The 12,586-nt window shown below is 31.5% G+C and overlaps 2 protein-coding genes across 2 annotated transcripts; both read left to right on the plus strand.

Moving 5' to 3' along the window:
* Positions 1 to 621: 621 nt before the first annotated feature.
* LOC103860471 (actin-depolymerizing factor 5) lies at positions 622 to 3,057 on the plus strand. The gene is made up of 3 exons (XM_009138072.3): positions 622 to 826; positions 912 to 1,171; positions 2,647 to 3,057. The coding sequence occupies exons 1-3, from the start codon at positions 806 to 808 to the stop codon at positions 2,795 to 2,797; spliced, it is 432 nt and encodes a 143-aa protein (XP_009136320.1). The 5' UTR covers positions 622 to 805; the 3' UTR covers positions 2,798 to 3,057.
* Positions 3,058 to 4,769: 1,712 nt separating this feature from the next.
* LOC103860472 (iron-sulfur assembly protein IscA-like 1, mitochondrial) lies at positions 4,770 to 6,368 on the plus strand. The gene is made up of 3 exons (XM_009138074.3): positions 4,770 to 5,100; positions 5,788 to 5,905; positions 6,009 to 6,368. Exons 1-3 carry the CDS (start codon positions 4,908 to 4,910, stop codon positions 6,106 to 6,108), a joined length of 411 nt encoding a protein of 136 aa, XP_009136322.2. The 5' UTR covers positions 4,770 to 4,907; the 3' UTR covers positions 6,109 to 6,368.
* Positions 6,369 to 12,586: the final 6,218 nt, after the last annotated feature.

Genomic DNA, 12,586 nt, shown 5'->3' on the forward strand with positions numbered 1-12,586 from the left:
ATATAAGATATATTGTTTCACATGCATAACAAAAATGAATTTTTTTGACTATTTCTGATTCGTTTTCCATAATTTTCTTTTGGTATATAGCCGGACCATCCATTTGAAATACCACGTTTAAAAATAAAATTCTCTAAGAACATGTTTAATGTAAGTTTCTTAGCTACGTTTCTTACTATTAAAATATAAAAAAGTAATTACAAATATGAGAGAGGAATAAAATATCTTATTGAAGAGATATAAGAAACATCTCTTAATTTAGTCTCTTATTTTTTTTCGAGTTATCTTTTTGTGAATGGTTTATTTTATTTTATTAAAATAAATTTTAATTATATAATTATTTTATTAATAAAAGTTATTTAAGAGATTCTATTGTGAATATACACCATTGAACATGCTCTAAGTTCTTACTTGCCATCTTTTGTGTTTGGTCAACCCATTACTTATCATCTAGACGGTGAAACTGAGACACATTTTTCTTTCTTTGTTTGATTTTTTTTTTAACTGTTCAAGTTGTTTTTTAAAGAATAAATTGTTTAAAATTACCAATATAGATTGTATAATGAATTTGTACATCAATTTTTTTTCATATATATTTGCACTGAGTAGTTTAGTTTATGCCCACGGGTAAAATTATTCGCTTCTAATTAAAAAGTTGAAGGGTAATTTTGTAATACTAGAAAACTAATGATCGCATTCGCATCTGCATAGAGGTAACTTTATTATATAAAGACCACAAAGTCATTCCATTTTAACGGAAAAGCTCTCCACGCCAAAAAAAAGAGACCCCAGAATCTTAGCAACAATGGCGATGGCTTTCAAGATGGTAGAAGAATATTATTGTTTTTTCTTGCATCTCCTCGTAAGATTTTTCATCTGAATTTGAAACTAAATATCATCTGATTTTGCAGGCGACGACGGGGATGCGAGTTACGGAAGAGTGCACGAGCTCATTCTTGGAGATGAAATGGAAGAAAGTGCACAGATACATCGTGTTCAAGATCGACGAGAATTCCCGTAAAGTCACCGTTGACAAAGTCGGCGGCGCCGGAGAAAACTATCAAGATCTCGCTGCTTCCTTACCCGTGGACGACTGTCGCTATGCCGTATTTGACTTCGACTTTGTCACGGTCGATAACTGCCGCAAGAGCAAGATCTTCTTTATCTACTGGTTAGTCGTCTTACCTCCCAGAACTACAATAGTTACCTTTATACCCTTCCAGTTATGATCACTATTAGTTAGGGGTGTTCAATCCGGATATCGGTTCGGTTTCGGTTTGGTTTTTTTCGGTTTTCGGTATTTCGGTTAGTAAAATATAACTACCATTCTAAATCCATATTTACTTCGGTTCGGTTCGGTTTATATACCGTCGGTTTTCGGTTTATTCGGTTTTATACCAAAAAACATAATTATTTTGTTTGAGATCATATTATATGAATTTTAGAGTCATATTGTCAACATAGTCATTTATTAAAAATATATTACATGTTCAAATAGATGAACAAAAAAAGTAAAAATGCTTCTACCATCAAATAAAATAATCAATTCTATAACTAAAATCAAAGCTTGAAATTTTGAAAATAAAAATATGAAACAAAACAGAAACATAAAAGAAAAGTTTTTCCACTCATCCATATTTAGTGTTCATTAAAGTCATACTTTTTCAATTGAAAATTTTCCATTAATTATTGTCCATCAAATTTATAATCTTCATATTAATTAAGTGAAGACTAAAATAAATCAAAAAGATCAAAAAAAAACTTAGAAAATAAGATGTATGAATTGCGATGTATTGTTATTTAGTTATAGTTCAAGTGTTTTACAAATTAAGGTTTTTTATTACTATAAAATTATGGTAATAGTTATTAACACAAATTTAACTTATGTAACAAATAGATTTTCATGTATTGTTTTAAAATAGATACATATTTACATGTTTCTACTTTTAATCGGTTTTGTTCGGTTTATTCGGTTTAATCGGTTATATACCAAACCATATCCAAATCCTACGGTTTTTATAAAATTATATCCATTTGGTTTATATGGTATATACCAAAACCAAACCATATTATCTATTTCGGTTTGGTTCGGTTCGGTACGGTTCGGTTTTACCATATTGAACAGCCCTACTATTAGTCCTACAGGTCGGTCTGAACGGTTCAGTTTGTGTAAATACGGTTTGCACAAAGTTTTGCTCAACTGAACCAAAAAGTTAGTTTAATTGGCTAGTTGGTCAGTTCGAATTTTTAATTAGGTTTTGGTTTAATTTTGTTAAAAATTCAGATTATTTCGGTCATATTTTGTTATTTCCGCTAGTTCGATTCAAAAATTTAATACAGTATGATTGTAGTTAGGTTTAGTATAAACCGGTATAATTTCATTATTATTATTTTTTAAATTGATATTTTTTACTACAAAACCTAATCAGAACTTATAAAAATCTATCGAATGGAGCTGAACTGTTAACCAAACTCTAACACTAACCCTTAATAATCGGCTGATTGAGTTCGGCAGGATTTGGTTAGGCGAAGTCACTGGCAAAGGTAAAATAGATATTTCGTAATATATATTAACATGCACCGGCAAAAAAACATTCATATGTGCTGCAAAGGTGAAATTGTAATTACATTTGTTAACCGTATTAGGTCGCCGGAGGCATCAAGAATAAGGGCAAAGATCTTATACGCAACGTCGAAGGCTGGTCTGAGGAGGGTTTTGGAAGGGATTCACTATGAGCTTCAAGCTACCGATCCGACTGAGATGGGATTCGATATTATCCAAGACCGTGCCAAATAAGTTAATCAAAAGAGTATAATATAATATGATCTGACTGACCCACTTTGTCGATAATTATCATTGATCAGGTATCAATTAATGTTAATTATTGGTGGTTAGTGCTTACTTTCAGTCTCACCAACAGCACCCTTTAATTATGTATGTACTGATGTTGCTTTTTTTTTTTATGTTTCATTGTTATCTCCTTTTGTCGGTTAAGCACACATGAAAAGGAGTGAATCTCTCCCAAATCTTAATAGAAACGATATTATCATAATATAATTACGTTTGCTGACAAAATAATAATTACGTTTACATCAGTGAGATGAGGAGTCTTTTTCATAGATCTACAATAATTTTTTTCAATAGTTGGTTCAAGACCAAATCATGGCCATATTAGATGATCCATAGATTAGTCTCCTTTAAAAAAAAGACAAAATACGTACGTGACTTTTTTTATAATGTGAAGGGACTAATTATTGGGATGTTGAAAGCAGAAATAGGCAACCGTACAGTTGGCAAAGCTGATAATTATAGAACAGTGATTTATGAAGAGATTAGATTATTGGCGTCGACATTAGTCAACTTCTTTCTTTTGTTTTTCTTTTTTGTTTGGCATCTAAGGTATAATCCCCTTGATGACGTTCGTGGTACCCAAACAAAATGTGAGTTTTCTTTTTAATGACGTTTCAAAAATTTAGACGTTGGGCTAATTAATCAAATATCAAGATAGAAATTATTCCCAATGGTGTACTCAGAGATTCTCGGTAGAAATTAATCAGACATCAACTTGAAGTCGGTACATTTACAAACAATTTAAGGCCAATTTGTTGGGGATGAGTTAACTCAGATGGTCAAAGTTGTTAAGGAAATTGTGAAATAATGATAAGTTCAGGCCCAAACATGTTCTTAACATATTGCTAAGTTTTATAGACTTCTAATTTAAAACTTGTCGGTAAGTGGAATGGTTCAAATTTCTTATATTATTTGTAGTTAATCTTTGCTTGTCATGGGCGGGATGGAGCTGATATGCCAGCCAAGACCGATTCGTGGATTTTTCCCAGGCAGCATCTGTTTTAGTCAATGTAACAAGTAACTAGGTTTGTAATTGTATAAGAACCCTATATCAAACCTCCACATAAAACATCAAGCCTTCGTTACTTTACGAACTGGATACTCTTTTTTTTTTTTGTCAACGTCAAACTAGATACTCTAGATCTTGAATTCTTACCGTTTCCTCCGTCTGAGACTAAGAAACCGTTCGCAGATAAAGCCTTTGAATCGTTGTTTCTTTTATGTCATGTCCACTCATGTTTATTTTCTTTACTTCTTTTTTTTGTTCGGTTCACACAAGCAACTTTCTAATCGATTAATCATGGGTCTGTGATTGAAAATTACTTTGATGATTGTTATTTTTGTTACAGCATGGGGATTTAAATTATCATTATATATGGGATTCACACACTTGCATAGAAGGGAGGGCCGAGTGTGTTCCCGTATATTATGTTCAATGCCTTGTCACTCAACCATGTATAATGGTTCTAAGAATCATATAAAGAAACGTTAACAAGATTATTTTAAGCAGTTTGAACCTTACTTTCTATAGTTGGTTGGTGAATCTTTTATGAGAATTTAAATTTCGTATTACTGAGGTTTGATATGCAATTTTGTTTCATTATTTAGTTCTGGGTTGTTACGGTTATTTCGATTTGGAACCGAACCCAAAAGTTTTCGATTCTAGAATGAATCTTCATTGAGATTACTAGAACTGGACCGAACCTAAAGTGTTCTAAAGTAAACCCGACTTAAAATTCTAAAAAACTTGAGTGGGACCTATAAAGTCAAATCTAAAACGGGCACACCTAGATGCACTCCTCGCTAACCAAGCTAAATTTACAACTACCCGAACCGAACCGGCTTTTTTTATTTTAAATTTAGTTTCCTTTTCCAATAACCGAACTACATACTCGAAACCCAAGTTACCCGTTATCGAACCGAACCTTTAGTTACTAGTCTCTTGTCTCATTTTCTAACGAAAGGAGACATTTTCTAGCTCTGAGATTTTATTCTTCTTCATAAATCATCCAACAACCCGTGAACCTATTATAATTTCTTCCAAGGGTTCGATTCGATGAAGGCTTCTCGAGTTCTAGCGGCAGCAGCAGCGAGGGTAGGACCGGCGATGAGGAAGCAGGTGTTAACGTTGACGGACGAAGCAGCATCTAGGGTTCATCATCTCTTGCAGCAGAGGCAGAAACCTTTTCTCCGATTGGGCGTTAAAGCCAGAGGATGCAACGGTTTATCATACACCCTCAATTACGCCGGTAAACAAACTCTTATTTTCTTGTTTTGTCTGATTTTTGTCTGATTTTTGGTGAAAAAACCCAACCTTGCTATGTTTTGTTCTTATCCATGTCTTTGAGATTTAGAGACTAGGAGGCTTGGTCAAATTTGAGATTTAGTGATTTGCTTATGGTTGGTTGTTAGCTCATTTATGAAGAACCCATATGCATTGCTTTGTATATTTAATCTTGTGCTTATGAGATGTTACCTTGGCTATTCATCTCGTTTTATTACATACCTGAGAATGATTTATATCTGATGATGAAGCTATACACTATAGGTTCCGTTAAAGTCTCTGTATGTTCGCCTCCTTTGGTTCTTAGCTCTGTCCATGTGAAAGCCATATCTTGCTATGTTACCATTACAGAGAGCTATCTAGTTTTGGAAGATGTTTCTAGTCTTGAAGTGTCTAGATTATAGTCTAGTACATCCGTTACATTTTGTGTTCTCGAATTTGATCAGTGGAGAAAACCTCCAATGGCTGTTTCTTGTTTCCTGAGGGGAAAGTAGTTGAATACATAGTTTCACCTTTTAAATTAATTTATAGATGCTTGCCTCTTTGCTTTTCGTTGTTCCAGAACAAGAATTTTCTAGCTATGTTTACATGCTGTTGATTGTGTGTCTTTGAGCCGTTGTTTATGGACTGATCTCCGTAAGTATTGCTTCAGATGAGAAAGGGAAATTTGATGAGCTGGTGGAAGAAAAAGGTGTGAGGATCCTTGTGGAGCCCAAGGCATTGATGCATGTGATTGGCACCAAGATGGACTTTATAGATGATAAACTAAGGTTTGCAAACTTTTGTCACATTTAACAAATCCAATGTCTGTTTTTATATTTCTGTTGACAAATTTTAGAACGGTGTTAACTTTTGTTTTGTGTTTAATTGCAGATCGGAGTTTGTCTTCATCAATCCTAACTCGGAAGGTCAATGCGGGTGTGGTGAATCGTTCATGACAACATCTACTTCCTCGAGTGCTAAACAGAGTTGATAGTGTTGCTGCACTATCATATAATTACATTGTTACCAGAGTCTTTGAGAAACACAATGCTTTTACCAGTAAGAATTGTGCTTTTATTGGTCACTTCATCACATGTACATTATAAACAGTCTGGTTGCTTAAAGATATTTCGTAAGCTATGTACTTGTGCTTGTGATTTTCTTGGATATCAATTCATGTATTCTTTAGAACACCAAGTTATAATAAAATGTATGGATTATTTAAATTAATGTACGGCCTTTTCTGTTGTCTCCTTAAACCCATTAATTAACCAATCTGGTTTTCACTAATCGACATAAGAACAGTCTTTGAATTTTGACCCGTTTCTTTGTTCTTCCTGCGAGAGTTCAATATCGATAATGGAGTTACCTGGAAGTCTGGAACTGAGTCCCGTTTTAGATGGTACTTAGAAGCTCGCAGTAAAGTTTAGCTTCCGCCCAGACAAAACTTCAGTTACGAACACAGCTGGATTATTGGCTTGCTCGTCTTTGAAAGTGTTTCATCTCTTTTAACGACAGTAGCCCACTAGTGAAGTTTTAAGGCAGATGTTTGGTTCCAGTTATGGTCGTCTCTCAAAGTTAGTTAGTTAGTTTCTTCCGCAACAATTCTTGTCTCTAGATACAGGTCATACGTCATTGCTTGTTCATTTATATTTAGGAGGGACTAATGTAGGGTCCAAAGTTAATATGGATTTGGGTAATGAAGGGATTGTTTTTTTACATCAAACAGCTACTTTATTACTCAAGTTACTTGAGATGATCTCGGAGACAATATCAGAATATGGAACGTATGAAATTGTGGTTAGTTCTATGATGACTGAAGCTAACATGTGCATTGTGCTCTACCAAACTCACAAATTGAAATCTTTATATATTTTTTATATCTTTAACACGAAAACTGAGGTTGCTTTACAAATCTTACAAAAAAACATAAATATTCGCATAACAAGAAGCCGAACTACTTTAATTTAAGAAGAAAATGAACTACTGAAAAGGTGATAATGTATCAAAAGCTAAAGATACCAAACAGATTTGAAGAAGAAAAGCTTTCCACTCCTAAAACGTCGAAGATAGTCGCCGTATCTGAGCAGGAAAAATAGGTTTCTTCTCCTCCCTCACCATAACCTCAACAATGGCCACAGTAGCCTTGGCCGCCACAACGCCCGCCGGCGAAACGACCACCAACATTAAGACCACGACCACGTCCGATGAAGAAACGAAGTAAACGGTCATCGCTATACTGACCACCACCATTGAAGAAACGACCAAAACGGTCATCGGTCTCCTGACCAGGACCACCGGAAACACGACCAAAACGGTCAAAGGTCTCCTGACCACGACCAGGACCAAATAAAAACCGATCATAACGCTCCTGACCAGGACCATCTGAAAAACGACCAAAATGGTCATTACTATACCTTTGATCAGATTCCTGGCCAAAAGAGGATTCATCGATAGACATGTTATCTGCCTCGGCTTTTTCACTAATCGATGATATCAACAAATCCATCCTTTCTTCCATCTTTTGAAGACGACAATCCATATTTTCTTGGATCGTCTTCAGACGATCAGACAATCCTTGCAATATCTCCATCACATCAGATATTTTCTTCTCATCCATGTCTTTCTTATGTTTCTCCAAATCATCTTTCTGCTCTCTACGAACTTCCTCTAGATGCGTTGTTGCCTCGATCACAGTAGGATCTGCTTCAGCAGGGGTGACCGACTTATTGTCCATGGAGGATATATATGAGACTAACGAGTTAAAAATGAGAAATGGAGAACGGTGAAAACCCTAGACGCTTAGGAAGAATATATTTATAGACTTTATTTTCTGGCTTGAGGGACAGGTGTCTTTCATTTATTTGTTTTCCAAATTATTTTTCCGGTTATTGTGAAGTTGATTTAGGTAGATTCTAAGGATTTTTAAAGTTGATACATTTTAAAATTATGTTAATTCTCTAAATATATATACTATTTAGATCATACTTTCTTTTGGTAGATTGCTACAAATTATCAAGGATTTGTTATATTTCTTTTCTATCATTTATTCTGTAAACTAGATATGAATTATGTTTTTCTAAAATTAAATTAATATTAAAAATTACCCAACTTCATAATATTGACAATTAATGTATTAAATTATGTTCTTTAAGAGGTATAAAATTTTAATCGAAATCTTCTTTAATATTAATACTAAAAATTCTGTTCTTTAAGAGATATAAATTATCAAGGATTTGTTATATTTATTTTCTATCATTTATTCTGTAAACTAGATATGAATTATGTTTTTCTAAAATTTTCCAAAAAGCAATGTCTTCCAATAATATCATGTTTATTTTATTTTTAATTAGGTGCGGATCTGCACCTTTTACGAAGTAATATATATATAAATGTTACTTTCTTTTAAATCCAAATTTTATTAGATAAAAAAATTAAATTAATATTAAAAATTACCTAACTTCATAATATTGAAAATTAATGTATTAAATTCTGTTTTTTAAGAGAGATAAATTTTTAATCAAAATCTTCTTTAATAATAACCAAACCATCATTAGACAATCCTACTATATAAAAGGAGCTAAATCATTGCTTCCTAAGCCTATCTACATGTGCACAAATATTCAGGACCAACCAATATGTCAGGCCATCACGAAGTGGGTTTGCAATTAAAAGAAATATTCAATAATTCGCAGCCCATTAGACTCATCTCCTAGCCCACTCCCGAACCACTCTCTCATAAGCATAATACCGTATTCTAAACATCCCGTGTTAAATTTTTTTAAACACTCATATCTTAGAAATAGTTTAGAAAATATATTTATATAAATATTTTTTTCTTGAATAATATTTAATTATAATTTTTTGTATCTTTTTAACTTTTATAATAAAAATATTGTTTTCAGATAGCAACAAAATATATATAAGAATTATCTTATTTTAAATTTTTTATTATTTTATTATATTATTTTAGAATCAAATATTTAATATTAATATAACATATAAAATTTATACGATTAAAATAAAATTCGTCTATATAAAAGAAGCTAAATCATTGCTTCCTAAGCCTATCCACATGTGCACAAATATTCAGGACCAACCAATATGCCAGGTCATCACGAAGTGGGCTTGCAATTAAAAAAAAATCAACAATTCGCAGCCCATTAGACCCATCTCCTAGCCCACTCTCGAACCACTCTCTCATAAGCATAATCCCGTGTTCTAAACATCCCGTGTTAAATTTTTTAAAACACTCATATCTTAGAAATAGTTTAGAAAATATATTTATATAAATGTTTTTTTCTTGAATAATATTTAATTATAATTTTTTGTATCTTTTTAACTTTTATAATAAAAATATTGTTTTCAGATAGCAACAAAATATATATAATAATTATCTTATTTTAATTTTTATTATATTATTTTAGAATCAAATATTTAATATTAATATAACATATAAAACTTATATGATTAAAATAAAATTAGTTTTTAATTATATATAAAGTTCACTAAGAGTATTGTTTTAATTAACACATTAGCGAATCAGTTAGAAATTAATAATAAATCAATAACCTATCTAAAAGTCTAAAACCTAATAAAATATGACAAATAAGAAAAACTAACTAAATTTTAATATAAAATAGAAATTTAATATTACTAAAATAAAATTCATTTTTAATATATATATATATAATATTAATTAAGGGTATTTTTAAATTAATAAATTAGTGATTTAGCTAAAAATAAATAATAAATCAATGATTTAGCTAAAACCTAAAAAAACATGACAAATAAGCAAATTTACTAAAATTATAGATAATATAAAATATGATTGATTCTTTAATACAAAATTAAAATAAGAGTTTTGTTAAATAAAACATAAGTTTGCCGTATCGGTGTTACAAAAAAAACAATCATTAATAGTGTCGTAGGAATTTTGTCTTTCCATTAGCGAATAAAATTGAAGCAGAGTGTTGGAGGATAGCCCAACGTATAGACGAGATTATGGAGATTGATATGGGAGTTGAGGTAACGGACACAACTGTTCCTCTGTAAAGAAACGCTCCTGCTAGACATCCTGGATAAATAAAACAGACATATCTGGACTTGGCTTTGTGTTAATGGATGGTGACTTTCCAATGCTGTTTGGAGCAAGGGCCGATATACACGCACCAAATCACCACTGCAAGCGGAAGCTGAAGGTTTACTATGGGCAATGCAAGTGATACTGAAGTTTGGACACAGAGAGATGGTCTTTCAATCGACTGTGAACAACGGGTTATATTCATTCAAAATGAGGAAGATTAGCATGCGTTGGACTCGGAGCTCGACGAAATACATGATGTATCCAAAGAATCTTCTAACTTTCTATTGTTTATATTCCTAGATCTTTAAAACTCTGTACGAATAGCCTAGCAAAAGGTGTCCGATCACGCGCATCTCGATCAGTTTTTGTAAACCCTTTTGCACCAAGCTGGCTAGCCCCACAAGCTAGCATGAGGGTGCCAAAAAAGAGAATAAAATTGAAAGTGAAACTAAATATCCCAATGAACAAATTTATCAGAAGTCCATATTTATGTGGATGTCTATATGGGACAAACAATTTTTTTAGACAATTATAGAATATAGTCACGAAAATCAATCCTAAAATATATAATTTAAAAAAACCATTTAAACAAACCATCAAAAGTTTCAATATTATACCAAATAAGAATATAAAAACTAACTATATTCTCTTCGTGTATAATGTGTTGTGGTAAAATTCAAAAAAAAAAACTTACTTTACAGTAAGGAAAAATTAAATTTTTAATTCCAAATTTACAGTAAAAACATAATATTTTATAAAACTAAACAATTGATATAATAGTACAAAATATGGAAAAAAATCAAAATACGCGCGGACAAGGACCTAGTCTAGATTTAAAATCAATCAATTATTCTAATTGTGGATTAAAAATAATCTCAGTGACATTAAAAGCTTAATCCCAAATTTAATGATATATATATATATATAGCTTATAAAAACTAATGATTAAAACTAAATTTATAGAAAATATGAAAAATCAGCAAAACTTATGCAATTATAACTTTAAGTATGTTTAATAATAATAATCATTATCTAAAATAAATTAATAAGAATATTAATAATTTACATTTTATTTTATTTATTAAAATTTGAGTTAAAATTTTCATATCACATATGAACAAGATTAGTTTTCAAATTTATATAAAGACAATATATTTTCCAAAATTCAAAAACTTAAATAGGGTATTTTTAAAAATATTCATTGTTAAGACTTATGATTAAAACTAAATTTATGAAAAATATGACAAATCAGCAAAATAATTTAGGGGTTTTTGCCAAAACTAACCCACAACTTGATTTTAATCCCAAACCTATACCCAAACTTGAATCAAATGCAAAACTAACCTAAAAGCCTAGTGAAATTACAGCTCAGCCCCTTGTGACCAAACAAAAAAACAGAAGCCATTTTTACGAATATAGCCCCAGTAAATCGTCTGAGTCGTCTGAATTGTTGGAAGTCGTCTAGACGACTGAAGTTTCAGTCGTCTGGTACCAGCTTATTTTAAAAATAATTTATAAATCTTGTAAAAAATATTTTGATGCGTGAAAAATAAAAATCAAGTAATTATAAACAGTTTTAAGTGATATAAATTAAGATATGATAAAATTGATTTGTTTTGAAGATAGATGAGTGGAAGTAGTGAATCATGAAATACTTTGGTTTAGGAGTTTGGCAAACATATGTTGTAGTATTGTATGGATTGTTAGGGTTAGATTTTGGAAAACTAAAATGTTTTTTTCAGAAATTAGTTTTCACTTATATGTGTTTATTTCTGTGTATAGTAAACACTTTTCAAGTTTGATTTGGTTTTATGAAGTGTTTAATTAGATAATTAAGTTTAGGGGTTATGTTTAGGGTGTGGACGACTTATATTTCAGTCGTCTGTTGAATAATTTACCCGGACGACGTATATTTCAGTCGTCCAGACGACTTACTTGTAAGTCGTCCAGACGATTTACTTGTAAGTCGTCTGGAAAGTCTTCTATTTTAGTTTCCCACTAAAAATATTTAATTTCCCGCTAAAAATATTAAACTCTTCTGGACGACTTACATGTAAGTCGTCTGTTTTAATTTCTTCACCAGACGACTGAAATGTAAGTCGTCCAGGAAGTCGTCTGAGTCAAAAATATTTAACCTAATTAGATTTTTTGCCTCCCTATATAAAGAAAAATTTACACATTCTCTCTCCTCCTCTCAAATGGCTGCAACAAAAATGTAATGTTCATCATTCTAAAACTCTCCAACCTCTCTCTAATCTCTTTGACTTGAAAACACCAAACTTTATATGAATTTTTCAGTTTTGTCTCATGTATTTCTTACTAATCTATCTCTTTTACAGGTTTTTAATCAAGTGGTACTCATCTTCCACTAATTTAGAGGTAG

This window comes from Brassica rapa, chromosome A03 (assembly GCF_000309985.2).
Source record: "Brassica rapa cultivar Chiifu-401-42 chromosome A03, CAAS_Brap_v3.01, whole genome shotgun sequence".
Lineage (NCBI taxonomy): Eukaryota > Viridiplantae > Streptophyta > Magnoliopsida > Brassicales > Brassicaceae > Brassica > Brassica rapa.

Bases quoted from the DNA above. Each gene is read 5' to 3' on its own strand.
- LOC103860471 (XM_009138072.3), top strand. From the start codon at position 806: ATGGCGATGGCTTTCAAGATG. The intron at 827-911 runs GTAGAAGAATAT...CTGATTTTGCAG, and splicing joins TGGCGATGGCTTTCAAGATG to GCGACGACGGGGATGCGAGT. The intron at 1,172-2,646 runs GTTAGTCGTCTT...TAACCGTATTAG, and splicing joins AAGATCTTCTTTATCTACTG to GTCGCCGGAGGCATCAAGAA.
- LOC103860472 (XM_009138074.3), top strand. From the start codon at position 4,908: ATGAAGGCTTCTCGAGTTCTAGCGGCAGCAGCAGCGAGGGTAGGACCG. The intron at 5,101-5,787 runs GTAAACAAACTC...GTATTGCTTCAG, and splicing joins ATACACCCTCAATTACGCCG to ATGAGAAAGGGAAATTTGAT. The intron at 5,906-6,008 runs GTTTGCAAACTT...GTTTAATTGCAG, and splicing joins TTTATAGATGATAAACTAAG to ATCGGAGTTTGTCTTCATCA.